At 36.1% G+C, this 27,315-nt stretch overlaps 1 protein-coding gene across 1 annotated transcript; it reads right to left on the bottom strand.

Moving 5' to 3' along the window:
* LOC123705774 (protein patched) lies at positions 1–27,315 on the bottom strand. Its single transcript, XM_045654780.1, has 16 exons — positions 26,817–27,315; positions 17,883–18,075; positions 10,731–10,876; positions 10,099–10,313; positions 9,744–9,951; positions 7,771–8,040; positions 6,803–6,943; positions 6,561–6,690; positions 6,201–6,448; positions 5,763–5,948; positions 5,513–5,647; positions 4,554–5,423; positions 4,116–4,298; positions 2,664–2,906; positions 2,085–2,417; positions 1–1,893 (listed from the first exon to the last, which is right to left on the bottom strand). The coding sequence occupies exons 1-16, from the start codon at positions 26,964–26,966 to the stop codon at positions 1,579–1,581; spliced, it is 3,966 nt and encodes a 1,321-aa protein (XP_045510736.1). The 5' UTR covers positions 26,967–27,315; the 3' UTR covers positions 1–1,578.

The raw sequence follows: 27,315 nt of genomic DNA on the forward strand, positions 1-27,315 counted from the left end.
TACACATAAAATATTTATTTTCTCAATACAGTCGTTAACGATTCATATCAATTTGTTTACATCATATTATATTCGTCAAATGCAATTCAACATTTAAAATAGCATACATCCGCAAGTACTATGAATGAAGTTCATAAATACAAAATTAATGATTTTAAAAATGCCGATACGTTTTATTTTTTACAAAATGGAAAATATCGCTAAACTAGTTTTTCGACAACAAGTCACTGAAAATTGTATAAAAATATCAAATATGGAAGTGTAGTCATTTCATCTTGTGCGTTCATTCCTACGCTACTTAAGAACTATATTTACACATTTAGAGCTAAATAAGGATAAATTATTAGAAACTAGTAAGTACTCTGCACATTTGTCACAACGTTCGTCAACTTCTGAGGTGAGGTTTGTACCAATAATTTCGATTTTACAACCTTTTCCAATGAGTATTACAAGAGATTTCAGTTTTTTTTCGACGATTCGTTTGATTTATTACAATTTAAAATTAAAGAAGCTTCAAAAAACCAAAAACGTAATTAAAAACATTGTCTGTTCGTATGATGATTTACAAATATTAATAAGGGGCGGTAGGGCCTAATTTGTACCCTGATTTCTTAACACAGTCTTAACGTCAACATCGTGAGCTTATAAAGATCACAACAGTACAGCATTTGTATAAGAATATCTTAGTAATCTCATAAATAATACCTTAACTAATATACAATCTACTTAAATAATTTGTACAATATACCTGAGTAACAGATCTCATGGTGTAATTAATATAAAATTATAGACACAGAATAAATAATATGATAAATTAACTCGACCCAGTCTTTAGACGAATATGAACAAATTATATTGATATAAAAGAATTGAAAATGTCTTTAAAATAGGAACACACTAGAATAATTGTATACAAAGAATATTATATTTGGTCTGTACAAGTAACCCGGTGGTTGGATGCGATACAACGCGATTGAACTAAAGAAATAAGCAATTACATTGCGTCTATGAAGGCAAATGTATAGTATTCTCTATCATCAAACAGCTTCGCGTCATATCGATTATTCAATGAATCCTATTTAATTCTGAAATAAATAGAAGCACTAGTATTATGGAATGATTGAAAGGATCTCAAATATTGCGATACCGATCTAGAGATTCAGTTACTAGCACTTCTAGGCACCGAAATACATAGCCTCCGCTAAAATGAATATTATACCTTCGTAATACTGTCTTAAGGGGACCTTAAAACACATATACACTTACGACAACTAAAAGACCTCATAACTGCAGGTAAAGATGTCATTATCAAAAATTTAAAATTTCATTCACTTATCTAAGTCAGCGCTTTTAATTTTATTTCACTTTCAATCCATACATAATTGTCATCGTTAAAATTCAAATAAAAATAGTCCAAAAGTTAATTTCACTTTTTTTAGTTACATATCCTACCTAGATAGAGATATTTAATACAAGTAGGTATTGCATTTATATATTGTAGCTCATCTCTATTTGATCTAAACATCTAAGTACTATAACTTTTCTTAAAATCTCTATCCAGGCGTGAATTTTGTTATATCAATGTCGAGACGAATCACTTTCATGTCCAGAATCTCTTCCATTCTCTCTCGGCGACGCACGATGTTCCCTCTCGTCTCTGTACCGGTCCCTCCTATCCCTATCACGAGAACGATCCCTATCTCTATCTCTGTCCCTCTCCCTCTCACGGTCCCGGTCCCTATCCCTGTCTCTATCACGGTCCCGATCCCGATCGCGATCTCTGTCACGGTCGTCATCTCGATCTCTACGGCGATCGTAATAGTGGTACGATCTCCGTGACTTTCTGTCGCTAGGCGTCACAACTTCAACTTTTATGTTGGCTGTCGCGGTTACCTGAAAATTAATTTGTTTTAAATATTTTGAACTATACATTGTACAATTTAAAGCATTATAGTTAGATAAATTTCAAATTGCTAAATCTGATTCAGTTAATTAAAATCAGCAAATGAATGAATGGGTAAAAAAATAAGGCAAATGAATGGGTTTTTATGTGTTTTTGTTAATAGTATGATGTTAATATTTACCTTTGTAGTTATAGCTCCAGCGTGCGAAGTCTTCGAGGTAGGCGTTGATCTTCCGGACGCTGAATCACTTCCATTGTACGTCGTAGTTTCCACCACCACTTCTGGTTGAACAACTATAGATTGCATAGAAGATTGTACAGAATGAGCGGAACTATGCCAACTAGACGGTTCTTCAGTGATGGTGGTAAGGGACGGTGCACAGGGACGAGGTGCTGATTTAGTTCTGCTGGATTTATCCCCACTACTCGAGTTGGAACTCGATTTGCGTGGATGTACTGGAGAACATTTAGGTGACGGAGTGGAGAGACGTTCTGGATGCTCAAGCGGTCTCACCTGGAATGAGAAAAGAATTAGTGCTATTAAATCTATGAAAACAATTTTTACTACGCTATTCAGCAAATTAAAAAAAAAACATCAATAAAGTAAAAAAAATTGAAGTTATGTAATTATTGCTTTCATAATCACGGAATATAAAGCAGTTCTTTAAAAATATACCTACTATTATTATCTTCAATTATAATATTATTTTTAGCATTGAGCCTTCTATTTACTATAATTATGTGATTAATAGATTCTTACCTCAGCAGCTGGTCCCAATATCGACAGGATAATCGGGAAGAACAGAAGTCCATCGATCAATCCCAGTACGACCATAGCCAGCAGTAGCCTCAGGAACAATCTTGCCACAAAGCCGAAGTCACTAGCGGCTAGCATTGACGCGGCCAGTGCTGCGGCCACAGCACCGTGCACTACTGGCGCCAGTACACTCTCCAGCGCTAGACTTGCACGACGCCGCTTACAACCAATCGATGTCACGAAACCCTGTAACAGAAAGTATATCGTTATAAATAATGTTTCAATAGTATGAAGAAATTCACTATAGCTAAATCGCTTGGTTATTTACCTATAATTAATATGTACTCAATAAATCTTTGTATCATTAATTAATTCTTATAAACAAGAATGTTAAATCGATTTAGAAGAATATTCGAATCTCTACAAGAACAGCTAGCGTGGCATAGAGTGATATGCCGGTAAGTAACTTCCGGAGAGAAGTAGGTTACTGCAATCTTCTATCTTCTTAACAGTCATAGTGAATTCAGGCTGAGATGACCTAGTGAATAAATTTAGCTATAAGTAGCAACTTTAACAATATTAACTATAATACACGTGTAACTTAGTTAATATTATTATAGTCCAATACCAATTCATCATTCACTAGGTACATCTCAAGGCCCATCATTGAGTTCGGCCATCACCGATAGGTAGCTGCACCTATGAAAGTGTTCCAGTAGTGTAGCACTCCTATTGGTGCTATACAACAAAGTGTTCAAACTCAAACTCAAACTCAAACTCAAACATTCATTTATTCAATTAGACTACTATTTAGTAGCACTTTCGAATCGTCATTACATAATTATTTTAACATTTACCACCGATTCGGAAAGCAGTGATCTATGGAGAAGAATCGGCAAGAAACTCCATAGTTGCTCTTTTAAAATCATGTAAATATTACAATATATGAAACTTATATCTAACTACATAATATATCATAATATGCCAATGAACTGTCTTGTGGTTTTTACGCGACAACCCTCCATGGGTTTTTATCGTCCATATATTCCTGAATATTGTAGTACGCTCTCTGAACTAATACATTTTTTATATAAATTTTAAATTTAGAACTACTAAACTCTTTAATATTGTGAGGAATTCTATTGTAAAAGCGTATACCTTGACCCATAAATGAATTTTTAACTTTAGCTAATCGGAAAAATGGCATTTCAATTCTATTCCTGTTCCTTGTGCCATAATCGTGTCTATCTCCTACTCTTGTGTGTAAGTCGGAGCTTTTGTGTACATGCAAAATATTATTAAATATATACTGTGATGGTACAGTAAGGATAGCAGTATTCTTAAAATGATCTCTTAGTGAATCCCGAGCACGTAAATTATATATAGAGCGAATGGCTCTTTTCTGTAAGATAAATATAGTTTCTATATATATAGTTCTAGTAGTGCAGCACTCACCAGACACAGGTGCAGCGTGAAGTGCACCCCGCGGCCGACGGCCAGCACGAGCAGCACGGCGGGCATGGCGGACAGCTTGACGCCGAGCAGCGACATCGCGCCCACCAGCTGCAGCACCAGCGCGCCCAGCGACACCGTCACCAGCAGCGCCGCCCACGCGTTCAGCACGGCGATCATTACGCACTGTGGGAATATGTTTCGTTAATTATTGCATACCAATTTGTAATTGTTTGTACGTTAGGTATAAACTAAAAAGCAGATAAATCTATCGCTGTCAGTGTATGGCTGAAAAATAAGTTCAACAACATTTAATACTTCCCCGACTGCTAATTCAAATTCAAATTTCATTTATTATTACAATTAACTAAGAATTACTACCAATGTATATGAATAGATAGCAAGCAATGCAACGAAAATAAAAATATGTCAATAACTCACCACAAAAACAGCAGCAAGAGCGCAAACGAGAGCCAGTAATAGCGACGTTCTCAAATACAAATACTGCTCCCAGAATAAAAATGGTATCCCGGATGGAAAGTTCGGCAATCCCTTCGCTTCGTACTTCAAACACAACTCTCGTACCGACATTATCAATGCCTTAATACTATCAGTATCACTCAGACCAGACAAATAAAATGGTAACTGTGTATAAATCAATGGGGACGATTTCTTAATTTCCAAATGAACATCTTCAGGCGAATGTATCCATCTTTGTGGTTGGGGTTTTAAATTTCCCTGTGAAGCGCCGTATGCCAATGCGTCATTTGTTGCCCAAGCTGATAAGTAATTATAAAATGCTTTCGGGTTTATAATGCCTTCTTTATCCACCAATCGATGTCCGGAGCTTATCAAGGATTTGTCTATAGGATTATCTACATGGCCCGTCTGAACCATAAGTTTATATGCCAATATCCCTTCGTCGCTTGCATTTTTACACCAGTATTCTTGAGTTATACAGCCACTCGCGACTTCCTTGTCAAAAGCAACTTGTAAATCCAGGAGCCATTCTCGAAATAGAGTTAGCCAGAATTTCGGAAGACCACCGTTATCATTCTTTATAATGTTTGGTATTCTAACGAATTGTTCGTGGTATTCGTATAGTAATCTCTGATTGGTGGGGTATTCGAAATCTCCCTGCGTCACGGCGTACATGTTGTAAAAACCGAAGTATTTCTCTTGTCTAGATAGGAATTCGTGTTCATCAGTATTTTCAGGGACAATATCGGTGAGATCTAATCCATCCTTTACTTTTGTAGTTCCCCATACACTTGCTAGTATCAGGGCTATTAATGCTAACATTGATGTCACCTAAAACAACATAAAATCATAATTAAGACATTTATGTACAAAAACTTTAGTACACAAAACTATTATTTGAGAATATTAGATTTAATTACCTTAACAGAAGGTCTCATAATGAACGGAGCATAATGGTTCCTAGTCCACTTCGTTAGAGAAATACTGAGGCAACACGTTTTGACTTCTTCCGATACTTCTGGATCTAATGGTTGTCTGGTTGTATCTATCCTGTTCTGTAATATGCAATAAATTATTAATATATTTTATTCACATACTGTTACTACTAATTAACTAATGTTTGACATGAAATAATTATGACTTTTATGTGCACTTGGAGAAAATTATTACCTTTTCATTTCTTCTACTCCTACTTTTCGATCTTTCTGGCAGTCTCTTTCTTGGCAGTGGACTTTCAGGTAATAAACAACACAAGAGATCCGCTCTGGCAGCTGATCTTCTTCGTAGGTCAAGTGAAATCATCGCAGGGAACACCAAGAGCATTGAGCCCAATGTGAAAAGTAGTAGTATAGCCGCCTGAAAACATTAAGGTAATAACGTTAATATCTACTTTCAATTAAATGGTAGGCACCATGTAATATTAATATATAATATTGTCATTATTTTTACTTATAGAATACAATATGAATTCAAACCATTTTCGAGAAGAATACTAAAAAGTTTCATTTTAAGTTACGTCAAAATCCTATTTCAATAATGCCGTACAAAATAGGAACAGAGCAAAGAGCTTTGAAAAGTATCGAACAACAATAAACATAAAGCTCGTACCTGTAAACAAAATACTCGGAACGCCGGTATTGGCAACAAAGCCGCTGCCAAAAACGCCATTACATTACAAAGCGACGCTAACAGCACGCTAAGTCCGCTTTTCTTTAGGACCAGCCCCGTGCGCTCTTCCCGCGGCACATCTCCCGCTTGCTCCACGTACGTGTGAGTGAGAAGGAACATGTCTTGAACGCCTAATCCTAACGCTAAGAAAGGCACTATTTGCGTACTCGAAGCATTGAATGGTATACCTGAAATGAAGAGGTTCAATTAGTATTATGTTTATTCAAGGCATGTAAACCGATTTACAAGAGATTTGATGTTTTTATTGAAGGAAAAAATAAAATAATAAAAAATAATCACCTAACAAAGCGCAAAAGCCTAAGCCTGCTGCAATAGTGATAGAAAGCAGTAGGACGCCAGCAATACCGACACCCGCTTGAGAGCGGATCGGGTCTCTCCATTGTATTAACGTTACAGCGACATAAATTAACTGAAAATAAACAAAAACATAAATAAAATGGGTATAAATAATAGTAAAACAATAACCATAAACAAATAAAAAAACAGAGGAATAAACAGAATAGCGGCAATAAAATAGTTACCATAAACATATATCCTAAGACAATATTCCTTAGAGAAACTTCGGAGAACTTGCCGAGAATGTCGTTCAGTGTTGAAGTGGAAAATGGATAAAAACTATACGCCGCCGAGACATGTCCTGATGTTGTGATTTTTTTGACTTCCTGTAATGAAATAAACTGTGAAGCACTTGTAAAACTCACCAAATTATTTAAGTCCACCCAGTCCTGTTGATTTTATATATTTTTTGTCAGTAGTTAACAATTTAATCTTTTTGAATTAACATTGAATTGAGTAAGTACAGTATTATGCCGGGTCCAGACTGGTGAAACGTAACATGCAATGTAACATTCTGCCTTTCATTGCATGTTCGCTGCTGGTGTGGACGCATAGCGCGCTCATAACGCGCATTCACTACGAACATCCCGCGTTCGTCTGTTTCCGCCATTCTGCCGCGAACATACACGTTTTTTTCGTGCGCGTCAAACCGGTAGATCACACGAAGCATGGAGTCCGAAGACCACGTTCTTGCTATGACGATTATCAGTACTTCATTATTAATAATACCAAACATAAATTAACCAACCAAAATATACCAAACAAAAATTCCACGCAGTCTCGTCCTCCATGTTCGTTGCGTTCTCAAACGACCGTCCACATTGGCTGCTCTGCGCACACTACGCGCCCCTTTGTGTTCGTCGAAAAACCGACAAATTTCGGATCGCTCCGCGCGCGGCTTGTAATGCTCGTAGCATGCGCGTGTAATGCACAATTCGCGCGCGCAAGACGTCCAAACTATGAGAAATTGTTACAAAGTGTGTTACCTTTCATGATACATTGCAGCAATGTGGACGGTGAATTCTTTCATTGCATGTTACATTGCATGTTACGTTTCACCAGTCTGGACCCGGCATTACTTATACAATATTTTTCCAATCCTTTAATATGTCATAAAATAAAACTTTTATCTCAACTTATAAAACAAACTTACAGCAGAAAACTTCCTCTGCCACGCGTCTAGAACAGCGGCAGCCTTCTCTTGATTCCAGCCTATTTGATGTACTTTGTAGTGGTCTGCCCAATATTCGTACATTTCTCTCTCTCCCATCAATTGAACTACAGTCTGTAAGGCTCGGGCACTCCGTAAGGCTGAGGTGGAGTTTCTGGTGGCACCTCCGACTATCAGCTGTTCCGGCCAGTGCATGTACGCCGCTGCGAAACCGTAGCACCCGTGGGATAGTTCGGCAGCTACATCTGGAATCTATATGAAAAATTGATAAGTATCAATACTAATAAAAAATATATCAATTTAACAAATCTCTTTTTTTGACCGTAAAAGATTTAAGTATAATTGGTTTAGTCATTATATACTCGTATTTAACAAGAACATTTACAAAACAAAAGAAAGCATTAAAACAATACAATTTAAAATACGAAGAAATTGCGGTTCAAACAGGTGTCTTGAATACCAGGTAACCACTTGCTTTACATTTCAATTTCTAACAAAACGAAACGTAAAATTTACGATTCCGAAGAATTTCTCATTTGTACACGTATTATTATTGATAATATAATAGTGTCATTGTGACGTTGCCGAAGGAGAATCGAGTGTACAATGCGCCCGTATAATGGTGGGTCGGTGGAACAATGCTTGCCGTGCCTCGCCGCAGACCTTCGCCGAACGTGGGTGGCAACGCCTTCAATCGTGCACAAAAACGCACCCTACCCACTCGACCCAACTTCGACTGTATTATTTGTTTAACACAATAATTGAAACCTTGTTCAATGCACCGTCTCATTCCAGGCCAACGGAAATATATTCATTTGAAACAAATGTTTAAACATTATCTAATAATGAGGTTGCATATTTTTATTCAAATTAAGTTGTTCGAGACATTGCATTCATATAATATGGCTTCGTTTAGATTTTATCACTTCACATGGTAATTTTATATTTATCTTAATCATGAATTAAACACATCACCCTAAATAAATTGTTCAGTACCAGAAAAGTATATACTGTCTGCGTCATTGACTAGTGACAACATTATTAAAATGAATCGTGAAGTAAACTATACAAAGTACTAGGTGGTACTAGTATATTCAAGAATAAATTACGAGAAACGTAACTTTCTCGAAGGTGCGGTAGATCGGCACAGGTAGTCGCACATCTGCCGGGCGGCGACCGCTTTCATCCCGTTTTAATACGTTTCCAGAAATATTTTATTATAAGGATAGTATGTCCGTTTCAATATATGTACGAACACCTCGATAAAGTTATTTTATTTGTCGCTATAAGTTTATTTATGCGTCCATAAAAATGTCGTAAATTGAACTCTTCATAAAAGAATCAGGAGTAATGCGGCCCCTAATGTGGGTCTCACGCAGCCGTAACAAATGAATGGTATACGTCTCAATCATTCGGCCACCAAACAAGGAAGCGGTAATATACGGTTGAGCTCTAATGACAGGGACAAAAAAGTACAGCCCCAATTTAGGCACAAAATGTGTGCTGATTTCGACCGTTGTTAAAAACTTCCAGGAATTGACACTTGCGTAAGATTATGTTGTCAAGATTATAATTGAGATATTTTAACGAAATCCAGAAATGTTTGATATTATACGTTTTTATATAGTGAACGCAGTTAGTGTCGTAATATATGGATATTTCTTTGATATTTAGTTATGTAGTTTAATTTAGTTAACATTACATTATTATTGAGTATTTTATTTACGGTTAAGAATCCATATTAAGTGGATGACACAAACTTTCAAGGCCTAAGGCTAAACTTTTAAACAATCTTTTTTCAATTTATACGTATTGCTGAATTTAAATGTTGTTATTAGCACCTCAAAGGTTCTCAGCTCTCTTCTTTGAATTGAAGCATTATTACATTTTTACACATACGTTTTTACTTCATAATCCGAGATTTACACACTTAATAAGGATAATTCGAAACTTACGTGTCCAGACTTCTTGTTGGGCGCCGTGGCAGGACAGTGCGGGTCGGTGGGGTCCAGGCACGGCTTCTTCATGTAGGCGGACGTGATGCCAGCCCGCTTCATGTACGCCTCCATCGTGCTGAGCGGGAATTGGAACTTGAGCTTCTTGACTTCTTCGATTACTTCTAGAGGGTTTAAGTGCGTCCATTGTAGCTTGTGTTTCAGATGACTGTAAGAAAATTGTGTATTTTTATATAGGAAGTGTTATACATAAATAGTAAGGCAAATTACAATAAGACTTTTACTTTACTAGCTAACACGAAATAATGTTATTCAACTAAAACTAAGCACAAATCAAAGTAATAAGTTTACTCACGGTACAAATATGGGATAATCGGGACCCAGCAATTTGGAGCCTTCCCAGAAGCAATCGAGGGGAGTTATAATAGCGCAGGGTATGACGTTGTCTATGATTGACTCGATGTGGTGGTACCCTTCGAAGTCTGGTATGCTGGGGCTGTAGCAGAGGTCCTTGAGCCGCCATTCGATATCATACATGTGAATTGTGACCCGAGTCGCTGCGTGTACCACCTGTTTAAACAATACGTTTATCAGACATTGCTGTGGATTAAGCTCGTTTGGGAACTCACCTTTATAGTCAAATCGAATGGAGTATGATTATTGTTTTGTAGTAACTAATGTTATTGAATAATGAATATCATTATAAGAGGTAGTATAGTCGTAATGAAAGAATTAAGAACATGCAAAATTATTTAACCGATTATGGAAATATAGAAAGCTACGGTATTTTTGAATGTCACAATTTTTTTTTTATTAGAGCTAACATAGAGTGAGCGGCATAGCCAAATATAATATGGAATTACAAATGCACAAGCTTACTTTATTATTCGTATTAAAAGATACATAAATATTTAAAGTCAAAGAGCGGTAACGGACCAAATCCTGACAAACAGCATAGTCAATAGAAATGATTTTCTTGGAATTTACCTTTAGGTGCTCCAGTAATGCTCCGGGATGTAACAACGAAACGTCCGGTTCTTTGGCGGTTTGTATAATGAGTTGGTGTGTCGATGAATCAGCTTCACCCAGCGCTTGCGCTGTATATTTCAATTCTGCTTCAAGCCGTCCACCCTCTGAAAATAAGCATGGATTAATATACGGAGAAATAAGTACCTCTACACAATGGTTATAATAGGAAGTAAGAACAGAGAAATACTTTAGACTGCATAAGATCATCTTTGCCATTCAATGAACGTCTTGCTTTCTTATCAGCGAGTAAAACAGGAAAACAAAATAATAAAATTAGAGAAAGACATGATTATTTTCCTAATTCAAACATATGATGTTTTGTGACCCAATAATTGAACTATACCTCTACATCGTAAAACCTGTTATCTATGTTTGAGATTTATAACTCAAACGTGCTACCAGGCGTCACTGTTATAAAAAAGTGATTAAGGAGGTCAATGTAGAATTCATTTTTATAGCGTGATCGGTTCGCCGACACATTACAAACTTTGTCTCGTTACGTCATTGACCTCGTAAAATTTTAAACTTGTATGACCATTCAACTCCTTAGAAGTAGTTATATATCAATCATTATTATATTATAAAGCTGTAGAGTTTGTTTGTTTGAACGCGCTAATCTCAGGAACTGGTCCGATTTGAAGATTTCTTTCGGTGTTAGATAGCCCAATTATCGAGGAAGGTTATAGGCTATACATTATTACGCTAAGACCAACAGGAGCGGAGCCACGCGGGTGAAACCGTGAGGGAAAAATTCTACTTCCCGTTGAAAAAGTAAACACTTTTCCTTTTTTTTAATACTATGCATTCGGCTTAATCATTACGTAATGACATATCAAATGTCAATTTAAGAGACAATGATGACAGGTAGTTTCCATGTAAATGAGCTACGAAAAGAAACATAAAAACATTCATAATACCTACTTGTTTAATTAGTAAAAGTTTATTTTATCCATGTAGGTACAAACAAATAATATTTGTATAATGATTACAATAATATTTACAAGATTTTCTTGTGCTCTTTTAATTGAGAACAAAGTAGGTATCATTCATACAACACAAATGGAATAACAATGTTAATCGAGGAAGAATTAAAAATCTATTGTTTCTCTAAAGGGTGTGGTAAAATGTTTTTAACTGGTGATTTAGTTATGTATTATTTATAAGGTATGTTGTGTTCTATAAACAAAGTATAATGAATTTTCATAAATACATACTTTATACGCAGTAATCGATAAGGCCTTTTTTATATTATTTATAATTTGTATTGCATATACATAATATGATTATAAATATATCGTAGTGGTAAGACCATTAAATGTTTTAAAACAAAGCAACGGCCCAAAAGCTTCAATCGCACCCCAATATTCAAAGTTCTTAAAAATGTCTAAATTTAGCTAACAACCTGGATTATTGGAGTGTCGACACATTTGTTATTAGGGCGGAGTCGCTGCTATCTTCGTTAACACATTTCTCAAGTGATTTATAGAAATTCTAACACTCCCCACATTTGTTTTGTCACGACTTAATTAAAAATATCACAAGCCATTTTACAACAAGTTTTAAGTTTCGGCAGTCATCTAATCAATTAACTAAGACATTAGAAAATGAACAAACTTGAACTTTCAATTTACAGAATCTATACATATTCGTTGCAATTTAATATCAATATTATATATTTACGGAAAAATATATATTTTTTTTTTTTTTTACAAGAACTCAGTAAATTTCAAAAGTCAGATAATTGAGATAAATAAATCCATCTAAAAGTTAATTCCCTGATTTATATATAGTTCACGGTACCTACCTTTCAAAGTTGCATACAGTTTACGGCAATAAATAAAATCGATATGATCAGCGCCGTTCTTAAGTGACGGACGAATGAACGTGCAAATGATGCTGGTTGCTGGTTCTTTTTTTAGGGTTCCGTAGCCAAAATGGCAAAAACGGAACCCTTATAGTTTCGTCATGTCCGTCTGTCCGTCTGTCCGTCTGTCCGTCTGTCACAGCCGATTTACTCGGAAACTATAAGTACTACAGTGATGAAATTTGATGGGAATATGTGTTGTATGAACCGCTACAAAAATATGACACTAAATAGTAAAAAAAAGAATTGGGGGTGGGGCCCCCCATACATGTAACTGAGGGATGAAATTTTTTTTTTCGATGTACATACCCGTGTGGGGTATCAATGGAAAGGTCTTTTAAAATGATATAAAGTTTTCTAAAAAACATTTTTCTTAAAGTGAACGGTTTTTGAGATATCAGCTCTCAAAGTCGTAAAAAGTATGTCCCCCCCCCTCTATTTTTATAACTACGGGGTATAAAATTCTAAAAAAAATAGAGGTGATGCATGCTAATTAACTCTTTCAACGATTTTTGGTTTGATCAAAGTATCTCTTATAGTTTTTGAGATAGGTTGATTTAACTGTAATTTATTATATTTGCTGCTATGGAACCCTTTGTGCGCGAGCCCGACTCGCACTTGGCCGGTTTTTATTTATACGGTAAAAAGTTGTGTTCATCGCAGCGAACGTTAGCTATCGGGGATGTCATGAACATTTTTTCCAATTAACACCCATCCTCGTAATTTATTTATTGGACAATATGTATCCTAATTAGGTCCCCAAAGGAGGTTACTATTAAATAATATCCTTTACTCCAATAGTAACACAGCTAGTAACGTCTATACGTTGAAGTGTAGCTGTGAATAAAATACTTAAGTTTTAATCAAGGAATCACGTTTCCTCCCCAGAACACCTCATTTTTAAATTTTAATTAAAATAATATACGTAGATTCTTTTCATTTGACTGGCACCAGACTGATGCCAGTAATGAAAAGATGAACGCTCTGAAACGGCAAACATAAACGATTTTAAGATTACTCGTTAACCCTCGATTTAAAAATAATTAATGCAAACCCATAATAAAGGAACCTGCCAAAATAAAACGAACAAGGCAAGCTAATCAAATTCAGTTGTCAGTCTGTCCTTAGGTGATAACGTCGCTAATGCTAAAGCCATCATGATTCGCAGAACATTTTATATGTAAATTAGTTAAAAGTACAAAAACCTCGTACAAAAACGTGATTGACGTGCCAACACTTTTTATCCATTTAGTGAATGGAAGTGAAATAACTTTTATCTTAGCGGCATAAGAAGTTTTGGCAATCGTTCGATGCCGCCCGCGGTTCGCTTTAATTTCTTTTTTTGGAGCTTGTTATATCTAATTGAGTAATATTATCAGCCGATAATAAGAATCGTTCGGGTTAAAGATAGACGGGCCGCACTCGTGCCGGATATAAGGGATTATCATAAGACATAAAGGGAATGAGACCAGCGGCCGCACAAGGCGCCTCTAATTTAACACCTACCAGTCGTGGGCGCGATTTACGACGCCAACTTTTACTACACGAGCAGCGAACGTCTCAATATGGATTAATCATTAATTTATTGATCATTTAATCTTTATGAATATTCAATATAATTACTAACTTCAAAATTGATTAATTATTTATCGGATTACATATTTTATTTTCAACGACATCGCTTGCGCTTTTCCAAATTGATATTATTTTACATTCAATGTACCAACGTATGTATTTTGTTTTTTCATCCATCACTTTCCTTCAATATGTGGCTTATATTAGTAACATATTAAATACGAGCTAGCGTTATTATTCCAGTTCCAACTATGTAGGGCAATGTTTTATTTCCACGAGAACAGAAACAAAACATAGCAAGGTCACAGAGAGTTTATGGTATGTCGAGCTTTCACAGCCGCCTCTCTACGACTCACCATAGATTATATTATTTTATTATAATGAGACCATACCAACGAAAATCTGTTTTTTACATATTACAAATTAACATTCAACTGCAGTTTTTAAAACGCAGCATCACATGGATGATGGATACACCATCTATGTCATCAAAGAATATCGTGTTCTTGGTATGCTGGATATGTCAAAGGATATGTCAAAAACGAAGGCAGCATACATCTGAACAAGCGATTCCTTGAAAGATAAGTTACAATGTATTTTGGCAAAAGTATATGCGAGTGTTTGGCCTTTTTATAACATTCCCAATGCGTGCGCGCCGATAATGACAACATTTCGACCCGATGCGGTAGCCGGTGATCGCGGACGATCGAAATGAATGACGTCTTAGCGGAGAGGGTCGGGAGGGGACACACGTACGCGCATGTGGTTGTGACCACCCGCGTCAACTGTAGGAGCCCGTGTGGTCCGCCCCGCAGCCCGCGCCGCCCGCGCCGCGCCGACGAGCCCTCTATGCAAATTAGCTCGCGTAGACAACAGATGGATGGCGGAATCAACAAACCGAATCCTTTGCTGGCAGCCGCATAAACAACACCGATGCTGTGTATATTCAAGATGAAAACAGACTGAGGAGCCTTCGACCCGAAGCTATCGCAAAAGTGAAAGTGCTAAATCGAAGACATCGACGAAATATGCATAACTTGTTAAAATTTGATATGCCGATTGAATCGTTGAAAATCCATATTCTAGACAATTTTATAAACGGTTATATCCTTTCAAAATCGTTCTTTAATAGCCTATCTTGTTTAAAAACGTTCTACAACTTGAGGCATATGATATTATGAGAAAAAAGAATCTAGGTAATATTAAAAATATTGTAACAGTAAAACAGTAGAAAATCTGTAATTATGGTTCAGGTAACCTCAAAATAGATATTGAGTTCAAAATGCAGTAAAAAAATGAAAAGCAGTATACAAAGACTCGTGTCACGGTTTTTATTCCGTCGCTCGACGAGAAGACATCTCAATTTTGAAGAGGACCGAGAAATGAATGTAAACGCAGAGCGTTCTTTGCGCAGCACGACGTCTTCATACAAAGCGAGCCGGAGCCCGGACAATCAAACCACTTTTTTTGTTACTCAATAGATGTTTTACATTTTTTACTTTTATTGGTCGTAATTTTACGTGGGGATATTTACGGGCGGCCGCGGGCCACCTAATTAAGTTGTTAGGTGACTTAGACCGGCATTGTTTGAGTCTTTGTGTTGAAGATTTGGTGGTGCCGTTAGTTTTGAATATCGGAATGGCTTGGACAGTAGCCAGGAATGTGTACATTCTTTTTTTTTCACTTTATTTGACGTGATGACGATTGCTTTATTATGAATACAATAAGGATAAAAAAGAAAGACAAACAAACGACGACTACTACGTTAATAATATTTAATTTGCGAAGAATTTTAGCTTTCAATTTTTATAATACGCATTAATTTCGTCCGTCTGTCCTTCACCAATGTCAATTACGTATCTGAAATGTTGGAAGTTTAACGACAGGTGCTGCAATAATTGTGTTGACTTCCTTTGCAGTTTCAGCTTTTTATGAGTGACATTATGTTGTGCTTAATTTACATTGGATATATACTTTTTATACTATTTTGTTAAATATAAATTTCAATATATTCATTAATCATTTTATCTTTATTTGCAATCGTGGAATTAATATTCTCATTTCCAGGCAAAAAATCACTTTCTGTTCCACTTATTCCTTTAAAAATATCAACACAAAAAAGAAAATATTGTATTGAATGATAATTGCTAGAATTTCGGATTTGAACAAAAGATGAAAATACTGTCCGAAGCAACGAAATCAAGAATACCTACGCATTGGTGTACAAGAATTACTTTCCCTAGACCGGTTTCAACATTGTACCGTACCCGCATAGGATGTGCATCCTCCTTAATTTCCGGATACTTCTATGGCATATCTGTAGTGTTTTATGTAACTAGTTATTTTAATACATTTTCATCATTTTCATCTAGACAATATTTCAGACAGTTTAGTGATATTTTATTTCAGATATTACCGATTTTACTGTTTATAGAAAGATATTACCTATTTTTTTAAGACCGAAATATCTGATTGCATTTTATGATGTTTCTTATGTGATTATTCTTTCATATCTTCGCTTGTGTTTATAATTTTTAGTGCATAGGTAGACAACACAGCCCCTTTCATGCCTTTTATTCTATAAATAGTTTACCATGTTTGTATTAAACCATTATTAATTATTAATTAACCTCAATTTCTCTATTTGGCTCTCCCTTGACGTACCTAACTACCTACCTACTGTAATCAATTTGAAAACTTGCATTTTTCTTCGTAATAAAATGACAAACAAGATATATAATTTATAATAGTTATTTTATTGAAAAATATCTGAGCAAAATGTTGAAATATCATGTTTCGCCTAATAGTTTATGTCTACAATTTACATAATGCCAGTCCGATAACAAATCAAGAACTACTGCCTCTGTCGAAACTAGTCGTATAGATTTTATTTTATGAGTTGACAATAGACCTCCCAACAAGCAATTTGCAGGCCTTGCAATAAATTACCTATAAAATGTTGTGGAGGAAATAGAATGGATAAACTTTCGAGTCGTAAACTAAAGCAATTTAAGCGCAATTACGAAATACAATTATATAAGTCTAATTATTATTATTATTAAATTTCAAATAATACGTATGGATAAAAATAAAATAGACGTAATGGGACCGAATTGCTTTATAAATATTAATTACTTGAGCCATGTTTTAAAGTACCTAATTTTGTTTTATGAGGCATACATTGTTTGCCGACAGTGGTACTAATAGTATAATTAAAACTTCCTCAACATCCTGTGCATCAAAGCCGCTCCGTCTGGATGTATTGCACGTATCGACCATAAAGTGGCTGCTGTCAACAAATATATCTATTCGAGCGCACTGCACGCGGCTTATGAACAATTAATTCAAAATACAATGAGACCATCGAATGAACCGGACGCATGTAGGTTGTGGGTATTACGAAATCGATGATCGACGAATTTTAATTCGCCTTGTTTGTCGTATAAGGGCTCTAATATAACGCGGCACGTTGTGTAGTCTCGGCTCCATTCAGGGCACGTCGGAGCAAGACGGAAGCGGCGTATAAGCGCACTTGTCACTGCTGCATTGGTATTCTACGAGATGCACATTGTGTTTATCATGAATTACTTTTACGACATTTAGATTGTATGCACACGATAATGACTGAGGACGGTGGACAACGGAATAGTTACAAACTAATTTTAGCGTACCTTGAACCCAGAGTTGGTCGACCCGCGTGTGTATTTGTGCGGACTTCAGGCCGACACAGAACGTGGAGAGGACTAATATAGCGACGAATAGTACTTTCCCCGCGTCGCCTTGTAGAAAACACCCCAATATAAATAGTTGCTCCTGCAACCACGCCCGTATCCACAGTGATGTTCTGCCGCCTTCGATGTTTCCCTGTAAAAATATTTACGTGTTAATCTACGACTTTAGAAATTATTCAGACAGCACTGCGGAAAACATTTATCTGGATGTCTGAAACAAAATACTGTATTGAATCAAACACAATAGAGCGTATAATACAACCTAATTACGATAAGCAAAGATGTAAATCTTTTGCTTTGTACTGCACGTTAATACGAGAATAAGATAAGCCGTGGTCGGTTATAGTATAGAGGTTTTAAACGTCGAAATAATTTCTGAGTTGATTGTGATAAATGAGTGGCGCGGGCGGGCCAGCGCGGCGGCCGCGGCGAGCCCCTGGCGCCAGCGTTCCTTCAGATCACGATACTAAGGGAAATTACACACAGACGCCGATTATTAAATTAAATGATATCAACTGCAATCATCGTTGTAAATTGTTGGACTTCCGCTAGTTTGATTAACGGCTATGCGTTCATGATTTACTTGCATGCCTTGCTTCGTGTTGTCATTCCCCTTTTTGAATATAGGTGTGTACTGTGTAATATAGAACCTTTTGCCAAACACAAACCACAACTTTAAAACAATTAGTACCCTTTATGATACATAGAATACAATATGTAATAATATGTATGTAATTGTATATTAATTAGCGTTGCAAAATTTGCTGTCATTACGTGCTTATGTGTCTACTAATTTATTTTCACTAATGGCTTTATTAAAGATTGGTTATCTGAATTTCTTAATATAGTTTGATTGCAAAATAATAACTTAATCGAGGCCAGTCTCGACTCAAACATAACCATTAGTACCGCGGGTACTCGTGCCTACGCGTTCGTACTGCCATTCAAAATCACGTAGCCTTTAGCGGTGTCTTGTGGTATTCTTTGATGTTCAAATTACCGTTCACAAAACATACAACATACATTATTTTAAGACGATAACAGTTCAAACAACTTTGTTTTTTACTAACAAAGTTGTTTACTGCCATGTGTGGTTTATACTACACAAAGGGTAGGCAATAAAATCAATAAATTGTCATCAAATATTACGACTTTATTGCTGGAATTATGCCAAAGATACAATATTTTTAGTTAATCACTAACAAAACAAGTTTTTGATAAATGATAAAACTACTCACATAAATGGTGAGTTAGCCCTACAGGTTTTATCTCTATCGACCATTTTATGTTAAGTGTTTCATTAAAAACACCAGTTTTATTCGAGTAACGATTACTTAATAGAACTATTTGCCTCGCAGTTCATGACTATGCAATAGTTTACTAGAAGGGTTCCTTAGAAAATGTGAGCTCAAAGCCATGAAGCGGTTCGTATCCGCGCTGGGTGGCCGTGACGTCACGGCCGGAATGCGCCCGCGCAACCCGCGCTACTCACGTGGGTACGTTACTACAGAGTACAGAGACATAGTCCTTCATTCACGTACATGTACTGAAGATAAATTTGCTACCTCGCATTCATATCGATATGAACAATTCGATTGCTCTGTAGTATTGAATAGGGGACTCAGAGCCGGATATTCATTAAATCAATCTCAATTCTCAACTGACCAAGTAGTTGTAGTTGTAGTCTAGTCGATCAATTATGATTTACCTATCAAATGAGTCAAACATAATATGACAAGCCACCGTCTTATCTTTTCGTCGGAAATTTACATACAGTGACATGAAAGTGACGCAATGAAATGGGATTAGTTCGGGATCCGCAATGCGCCAGCGTCTCCGGAGCATTTCCTGCAGATAACAGATCGGGTCACTATATGCACGTTCTCACGTTTGCCGCTGCCTCAGATAATCTTAACAAAACATGCATGAGCCCACGGCTCAGCACAAGCGACTTCTTAATCAAATACGGCGGGTATTTGTTTAAGCGACGTCTACACGTTTCCGGTGATTGTTCTAAATGCTTTCTCCATAGAAATTAATATTTATCCATTTATAATGTATAACATTCATTTATGTTACTATTATTAGACATTTTAAGTAAACATAGCTCTTTATCGTCGTGCAGGAAACGGTTAGGGTTAATTTTAGAAAACATCTGGGTGATAGCTGTCGGTCGACTTCACTTGTAGCTTATCTGAGGTCGTGTCCATTGTAATTATCTGTTCGATTGTTGTATCGTCGTCTCCGTACAAAATAAACAACAATAATACAACGTATTTTGTTGTTCATTTATCGCTTTACAGAAAAATTACTCCTCGTCACATAACACATTCATGCATAGTTACTTTTATCTATTTTATAAGATAATTTAGTAGTTGGAGCCTCAATTAATTAGCATAACTTTATATGTTCCATCTTTATAAACAACATTCTATTGCTTATAAATTTCATAATTTATATTTAAGCGGATTAAGAAAAGTACCTCGTATAAAAGTTCAAAGCTTAGCTAGTTCAAACTAATAAAGACGTAAATTAGCAGTTATGGTAAATTTCTGTCTGTATGTGTGTGTCTGTATTTCTGGTCTGTAGCTATAATAACCTTATTTTCATATATGTAATATGAAGTTAATACATTATGTTCATATTTCCTGTATTTGATGTTATTATTCAACAGCTCTATATTCCATTTAATAAAAATATTTTCTGTTCGGTTTCGCAGTCGCGATGGTTAAAATAACACGATTTATGGAAAAAATTCTAGGTAAATATGATAAGCGTTAAAATTTGTTCAAATATTTAAAAAAGCAAAGAATATAGAACTGGGTTTGTTTTGAAAATGATAAATTAAAAGTAAAGGGTAAAATTATAGCCAAATATCATGCGATTTACATTGAGATTACTACGTATAATGTCGCCTCTACACATAGGCCAGCGCATTCGCCAGCGCGCTGGCGGTGCGCTTGCAAACGCGCTTGTGAGTAATCCACACATTGGAAGGTCGTTCAGTATGGTTTGGTTCGAGCCAATGTGCGGACGGATTCAAAATGGATGTAACAAACAAAGAAATAAACACACTTTCACATTTATAATATTAAAGTAGGATGCTCTTTGTGAAGTAAAACATTGTGAGGAAAACGGCATGTCCAAGAACCTTATTTATTTGGCACTTTTAATACATACAACATTTTTATTTTTATGGTACTTATTTTTTGGGTTCCACAGGCAGTTTTAACTCTGATAGAGCTCAATAAATTTAAATGTTTCCTCGTTACTCATATTGTTCGCCATTTTGTCAAGTTAGGTGTTAATTCGCCGCAAGAAAAAAACGTGCACTCCTGATCGCTGCTACAGTCAAACTGATCGCGCGGCCAATGTGTGGATGGTGCGCCAAGCTTGCGACAAGTGTCCTTTGAAGTTTCCGACACCGCACGGCAAGCTCGCAAGCGCGCCGGCCAACGTTCAAATACCTACCACAAGTGCGCATTTCGCCCGTTCTACACATAGACAAGTGCATGTGCCAGCGCGCTTGCCAGCGCGTTGGCCTATGTGTAGTGCCGGCATAAAGGAGACACCACGAAGAAAATCTGTGCGCCAAGCGCGGCGGCAAAGAGAATACAAATACTCGCGGCGGCCGGCGCGGGGCGGCTAATGAGTCATAGATTAAGCGATGTCATCAACTCACCGCCATAGAGGCGAAACGTCGTAAATATTCTGCCTATTACCAATTGAACACAATCAATGTAACAAAAAAATATAATATAATTAATGTTATAAATAAATTATTAATAAACTTATCAATTAAAACCAATCAATGTAACAAAAATAACGTGTGCGTGTACTAGTGTACACACGTAAGAAGTGAAACTTCTTAATGACCCTATTTAAAAAAAAATAATTTACTATATGCAACTTTACAGAAATACGTCGAATCACGCGTGGTAGGGATAAGAAAAAGATGGCGCGTAACGGAAAAATGTCGCGCGTTACGAAAACATGTTACACTATTTTTTTTTCCAACCCCGATAAAGAAGTTTCACTTCAAAAATTGATACGTTGGTAATTTATTTTCATATTTTCATGTAAATATACCTTTTTCAAATAATATCCACAGTAAGTACAATATTTTCTAAATGTGTAAAATTATTATTTTCCACTATAATCATGTAAGTAATATTACCATGGATATTACTAACAAAACATCTTTCATACAAAAATGCTATGGCGCTAATGGCGCCCGCCAAAAATTTTGCCCGAACCAAGTTTTGAAAATGATTATCTTGTTTAAATTACCGATGAAAAGTTATTTCTTTGCACTTTGCCGCATTACTTGAATTATTAGTGCAATATCGTAAGTCGTAACACACCCGAGGGCATATTTGATGAGTTTCATGGTTTTTTGTTTTACAACAAACAAGACATGTACGTGACCATCGCGCTAAAGCGACTGAGTGCAGAGAGGCCATTTGACCTATGTTGAGCGGAACATAAGTGACGTAGGCGGTGTCGTCTCCATACGTAGTAATAGTATCTCAATGGCGATTTATTGAACATTTTTATTGTATAAATATATGTATAAATATATAATAAAAGGAAGAGCGTCTGTGAGAACGTTTTACGAAAATTACTAAAAATGTAACAAATAACTATCGATCTTGGATAAATTTTGCAAAGATTAGGTAATAACTATAGGTAAGAAGTTGAACTTTTATAGCCTTCCTAGGGGCTTGTCCATTAATCACGTGAGGCTCGAAAGGGGGGGAGGGGTCCATCAAAACATCACGAAATATCACAAGGGGGAGGGGAGTAAAGTAATATATCACGTGTATTTATTTTTCGACAAGCGCGCGATACCTACTCTACCGAAAAGCGGCGTTACATGTATTTATTTTTAGTCAAACGCGTACAACTTTTTCGCATATCTTTCATTATTTTTATGTCTTTCAAAAACAAACTGCAATCTTTCTGTCTACCTCTGAACGTTTATTATAGTAGTCTTTAACCCTAGATCACTACCCTTCGTCGATTCGACGACGCGTCACCAAAAAAATCGCTATAACTTTTACGCGCGCGACCGTATGCGTATGGTTTTCTGACTTCAGCTAATCTCAGCCAACCCGTAGCGCTTGCGATGGACGGTAGTGCTTTGTGCGTGGAAGGTTATTTTATCTTTTATAATGGTGCCTATTATTTTATTTTTTAGATACGATTCATATGTTATTTTTAGAAGTTGAAAGCGATGAGGAAAATTCATCTGCGAGAGAGCCTGAAGACCACATTGAGGCTGAAGAGGCATGAAACGGAGGGTGATGATGAAGTTTCTACTGTAAATAAAGAGCAATTTCCAGATCAAGATTATGAGGCAAGTAGTAATACATCTCCCCACGTTCTATTGAAGACGAGACACCTAGCACTTCAGCTGACTCTAGCAATTTGATTATAAGACCATCGCGTACCATTCTTCTTGGGAAAGACAAACACATTATGGTCATCACAACAGTCAAGGTCACAAAGCAGAAGACCTTCAAAGAACATAGATACATAGCACGCGGGCCTGTACGCTTTTTTCAAGATATTTTAGATCCTCAATGTTTTTCAGGTATAAATACTGGTGACATAACTGATAACTCAATCAAATAAATTTTAAACATGCCAGGAAGAAATAATGTGAAAGTTATAAATGAGACTGAGCAAAGTAATGCTGCTAATGTGCCTCCATAACAAAATAAAATAAACATATATACTATATGTCCCTTCGTATAGCAAAGGTAGACTAAAAATAGGTGCACTAGGTGCAAAAAATCGTTGTGTGGGGAACACAAACTTGATGTGTGTCACAAATGTTTTAGATCATAAGCTATTATCAAAATTATATTTTTAATTAATTTTCCAGATATTATTTTTGTAATTAATAGTTTATTTCGAGCAATTTAAGGGTATATATATTAAATGTACGGAATTTTTCAAAAAATTTAAGAATGTTCATAAAGCGTATAAACTGTGATCTCATTTTGATGAGTTTTGAATTAAAACTATGTTAAAATAAATATTTTTATATTTTTATATGTAGATTAATACATTATCCTTAAAATAAAAACATAACTACAAATATATTTTTTTAATTAAACCCTTAAATCCCCTCTAATAAACAGCGTAGTCGAAACGACGAAGGTTAGTATTAAACGTCGAAAAATAAGGTTAGTGTTCTAGGGTTAATTTACTATAATAAAATTAGATGATACTTATACCAGTATTTTTTTATAAATAAAAAATTGATTCTTTGCAGGTACGAAAAAATACACGTGATATAGGGGGGAGGGGGGAGGGGTAGTCTTCAACCTCACCACGTATCACCAAGGGGGACGGGGGCTCAAAAAATACCAAAAAAAACATCACGTGATTAATGGATGGCCCCCTACGAATATGCGGAACTTTACATTTTGATTAATTAATTATTATTTGTTATGATTTAGACAATACTAGAGTGTATTAACCAGTTTTTCATACCTTGAAACACTTAAAATTACTAAGCAATAAAAGTGTTCAATTAGAAATAAACAATGGTCAATATATTACTTGTTGTCAGAAATATAATAATATTCTTATCATTTATTTGACTTAATAATGCATTAAATGATATTGTTAAATATAATTAATATCATCAAGTAACTACGTTTATTATACAATAACAATGTTTATACATTCGGTTGAAAGATATATTGAAAAAAATGTTGTTGTGAGGAAAAAGCTTAAGATACATGTTGTTTAAAAAGTCTAGAATTTTTAAAAGCTTACACCCCGTCATATGGTGAATCAGTGAAACGGAAGCAAGAAGCAATGAAGGGGAAAAATGACAATGTGCATTGATCTGAGTGCGTGCCACGTGTTGCGGTGAACAACATAATTATCCAAGGAGTAATTTGATACCAATGCGGCTAACGTTGACATAATAATTACGAAAATAATATCGACTAGCAAAAAACAGCTTGCAGTTTTTTTTTTGCTTATTTGTAAATGTTCTTCAAGTATAAGACTTAATTATGAACAATATAAATGGTTTTCCAATTCAACAACACGTTGGATGCGCATTTGAAAATCGTGGCTATATTTTATGGGTCTCCAGCGCAGCTGCCGACCGTCGGCGAACGCAATGTTTGGAAGAAGATGCAATATGCATGGGAATAATGGACCAGAATGGGACAGCAAATAAACCTCACCAGAAAAGGAAAGCGATTGTTCTTTCCACGTGTAAGAAAGGGATGTGTGATCGGAAACCACAAGATGTCTCAATTCCACAAGGCGAGCGCTGTGCGGTCCTACCAGATGAAAAGTTTTGAAGATTCTTTTATTTTTATTGATAAAGAAGTATTTTTTAATACAAATAAATACTGACATGTGATCTGTGATAGATATCGACAAAAGGGACTTGATAAGAGAGGACTGATTTAAATCTTAAGTACCTAGGTATTTCAACATTAAAAAATAATGTAAAAAAATTGATATTCTAATTATACATGCATATCAGTAGCAAGATTCGATGTTGGCGATATAATTTTATAGCTTTCTCCTTCAGAACCAAAGTTGCGTGTGTTCGGAGTTGATGACTCTATCGCATCACCGCTGGGTGCGCGTGCGCAGCCTCACTTCCCGCTGCGACTTAATTACTTCATCTCGGATAAGAACGTTATTTACGTTACATGGCTTTATTATGGTGCACAATACAATTTTCCGTATGTATTTTTTATTAGTGTGCGTTTATAAAGGCTATCGTTACGTTTACGTTACCTACGTTTAGTACATTAATTGCTAACGTAAAGATCACTGATTTTATAATGTTAGTTTCTTGGCTTCTTGCCTCATATTTACCCGGCTTGACAAGCAAAAAATTAAGCTTTTAGGACACTCAAAAAGCTTAGCTTTTTATAAGTAAATCAATTTTCAAAATTTCAGTTAAGTAGATTCAGAGATTACACTCTGCAACCACCCAAACTCAACGTAACCTCTTTACATCAACTTTGGTCAGCAATATTTTGCATGTCGCTGATGGAAACGTCGATTGTCGACCACGAAAGCGCGTGTGGCCTTCTAGGAAAGCGCTACCTTCCTCGAAACCGACAGCCACTTCAATAATTAGGTGGGATTTCTTACTCGACATAAACACGTATCTACTTTATATTAAATATCCGATAGAAATTAGTTCAAGAATTTAACTACTAATTTTATTTCATAAAACTTAATACCTACCTAGATAAGTTGTAAAACGTAATATATCGAATAAAAAGAACTTAGCTACAAATATAGACATTACGCATAATGATAAATTTCTTTCGGTACCTATCTAATGTTTTCCATAAAATTTGCAGTAGCTATATGACATTTTGGGTATGTTTGTATTTAAACTTGGTTTTTAAATTACAACTTTGAACTTTCAATATCAATCAAAATCTTTCTACACAATTGCACATTTGACTATACTATGAGTACGGTTGTGAATTTGACACTTATTAGTTATTTTGTAGTCTGTCACAAACCTCCATCAACAAAGTGCATAAGTTGAAGTACGATAATTTTTCCTCATTAAACACTGTTATTTTTCTTTGATTTTATTTCGTCATATTTTATTTTTTTACTGTTCGATTACTGTGTACCGTTAACTTCACGGAAATTTGTTTACCAGTGAATTTTGACTTGTATTTTAAGTCTCAAAATACGCGCGGCCTTGATAGTACGCACGCTTACCACTAGTCGGCGCCACAACCCCGCACTGCCGCGTTCTTAGGAGCGATTGACATTCGCAGAAAAACAATCACACGTGCAATACGACAAGTGGAATTTTCATATGAGTGAGATGTAATTTCAAGTAAGTAAACACTGCACCTTTTCAAGTTCTGAGAGTGCTAAAGCTGCGTCGACCCAACTGGTCCGTATGTATAAATCAGCGCTGTGGCGCGCCTCGGCGGCGGAGGGGCTCTCTTGTGCAGCCGCTATCCGAGGATTCGAAGTAGCCTCGGAATCGGGAGCCACCATGATCTCGGGGCCAAACTTGTCACCAGTATCCTCATGAAGACGGCCGGAGTCCGTCTGGCGGCACAAGATGTCATATCACTCGCCGCCACATAACCACACAATTACACCTGAATTCTGCACTTCTATTTATCACTAACGGAATTGAACACGAAACTATACGATTTCGATTATTTTTTAGCGCCACAATCACGTGTTTAGACTGGCGCGGTCCGAGCAACACTGAATCAAAAATGAACTCGAGTATTTGTTGAGCCGCCATCATGTTTCGGCTGGATTATGTTGCCGCTCTGTAGTACGAAGTTAGCCGATTGCTTACGAATACGTTCGAGTAAACGGCCAAAGGACCACA

Source organism: Colias croceus, chromosome 1 (assembly GCF_905220415.1).
Source record: "Colias croceus chromosome 1, ilColCroc2.1".
Taxonomy (NCBI): Eukaryota; Metazoa; Arthropoda; class Insecta; order Lepidoptera; family Pieridae; genus Colias; species Colias croceus.

Coding starts and splice junctions, on each gene's coding strand:
- LOC123705774 (XM_045654780.1), bottom strand. CDS start 26,966: ATGGTGGCTCCCGATTCCGAGGCTACTTCGAATCCTCGGATAGCGGCT. Junction 2,418..2,663: donor TATTGGGACCAGCTGCTGAG/GTAAGAATCTAT, acceptor TTCTCATTCCAG/GTGAGACCGCTTGAGCATCC. Junction 1,894..2,084: donor CTGGAGCTATAACTACAAAG/GTAAATATTAAC, acceptor ATTAATTTTCAG/GTAACCGCGACAGCCAACAT.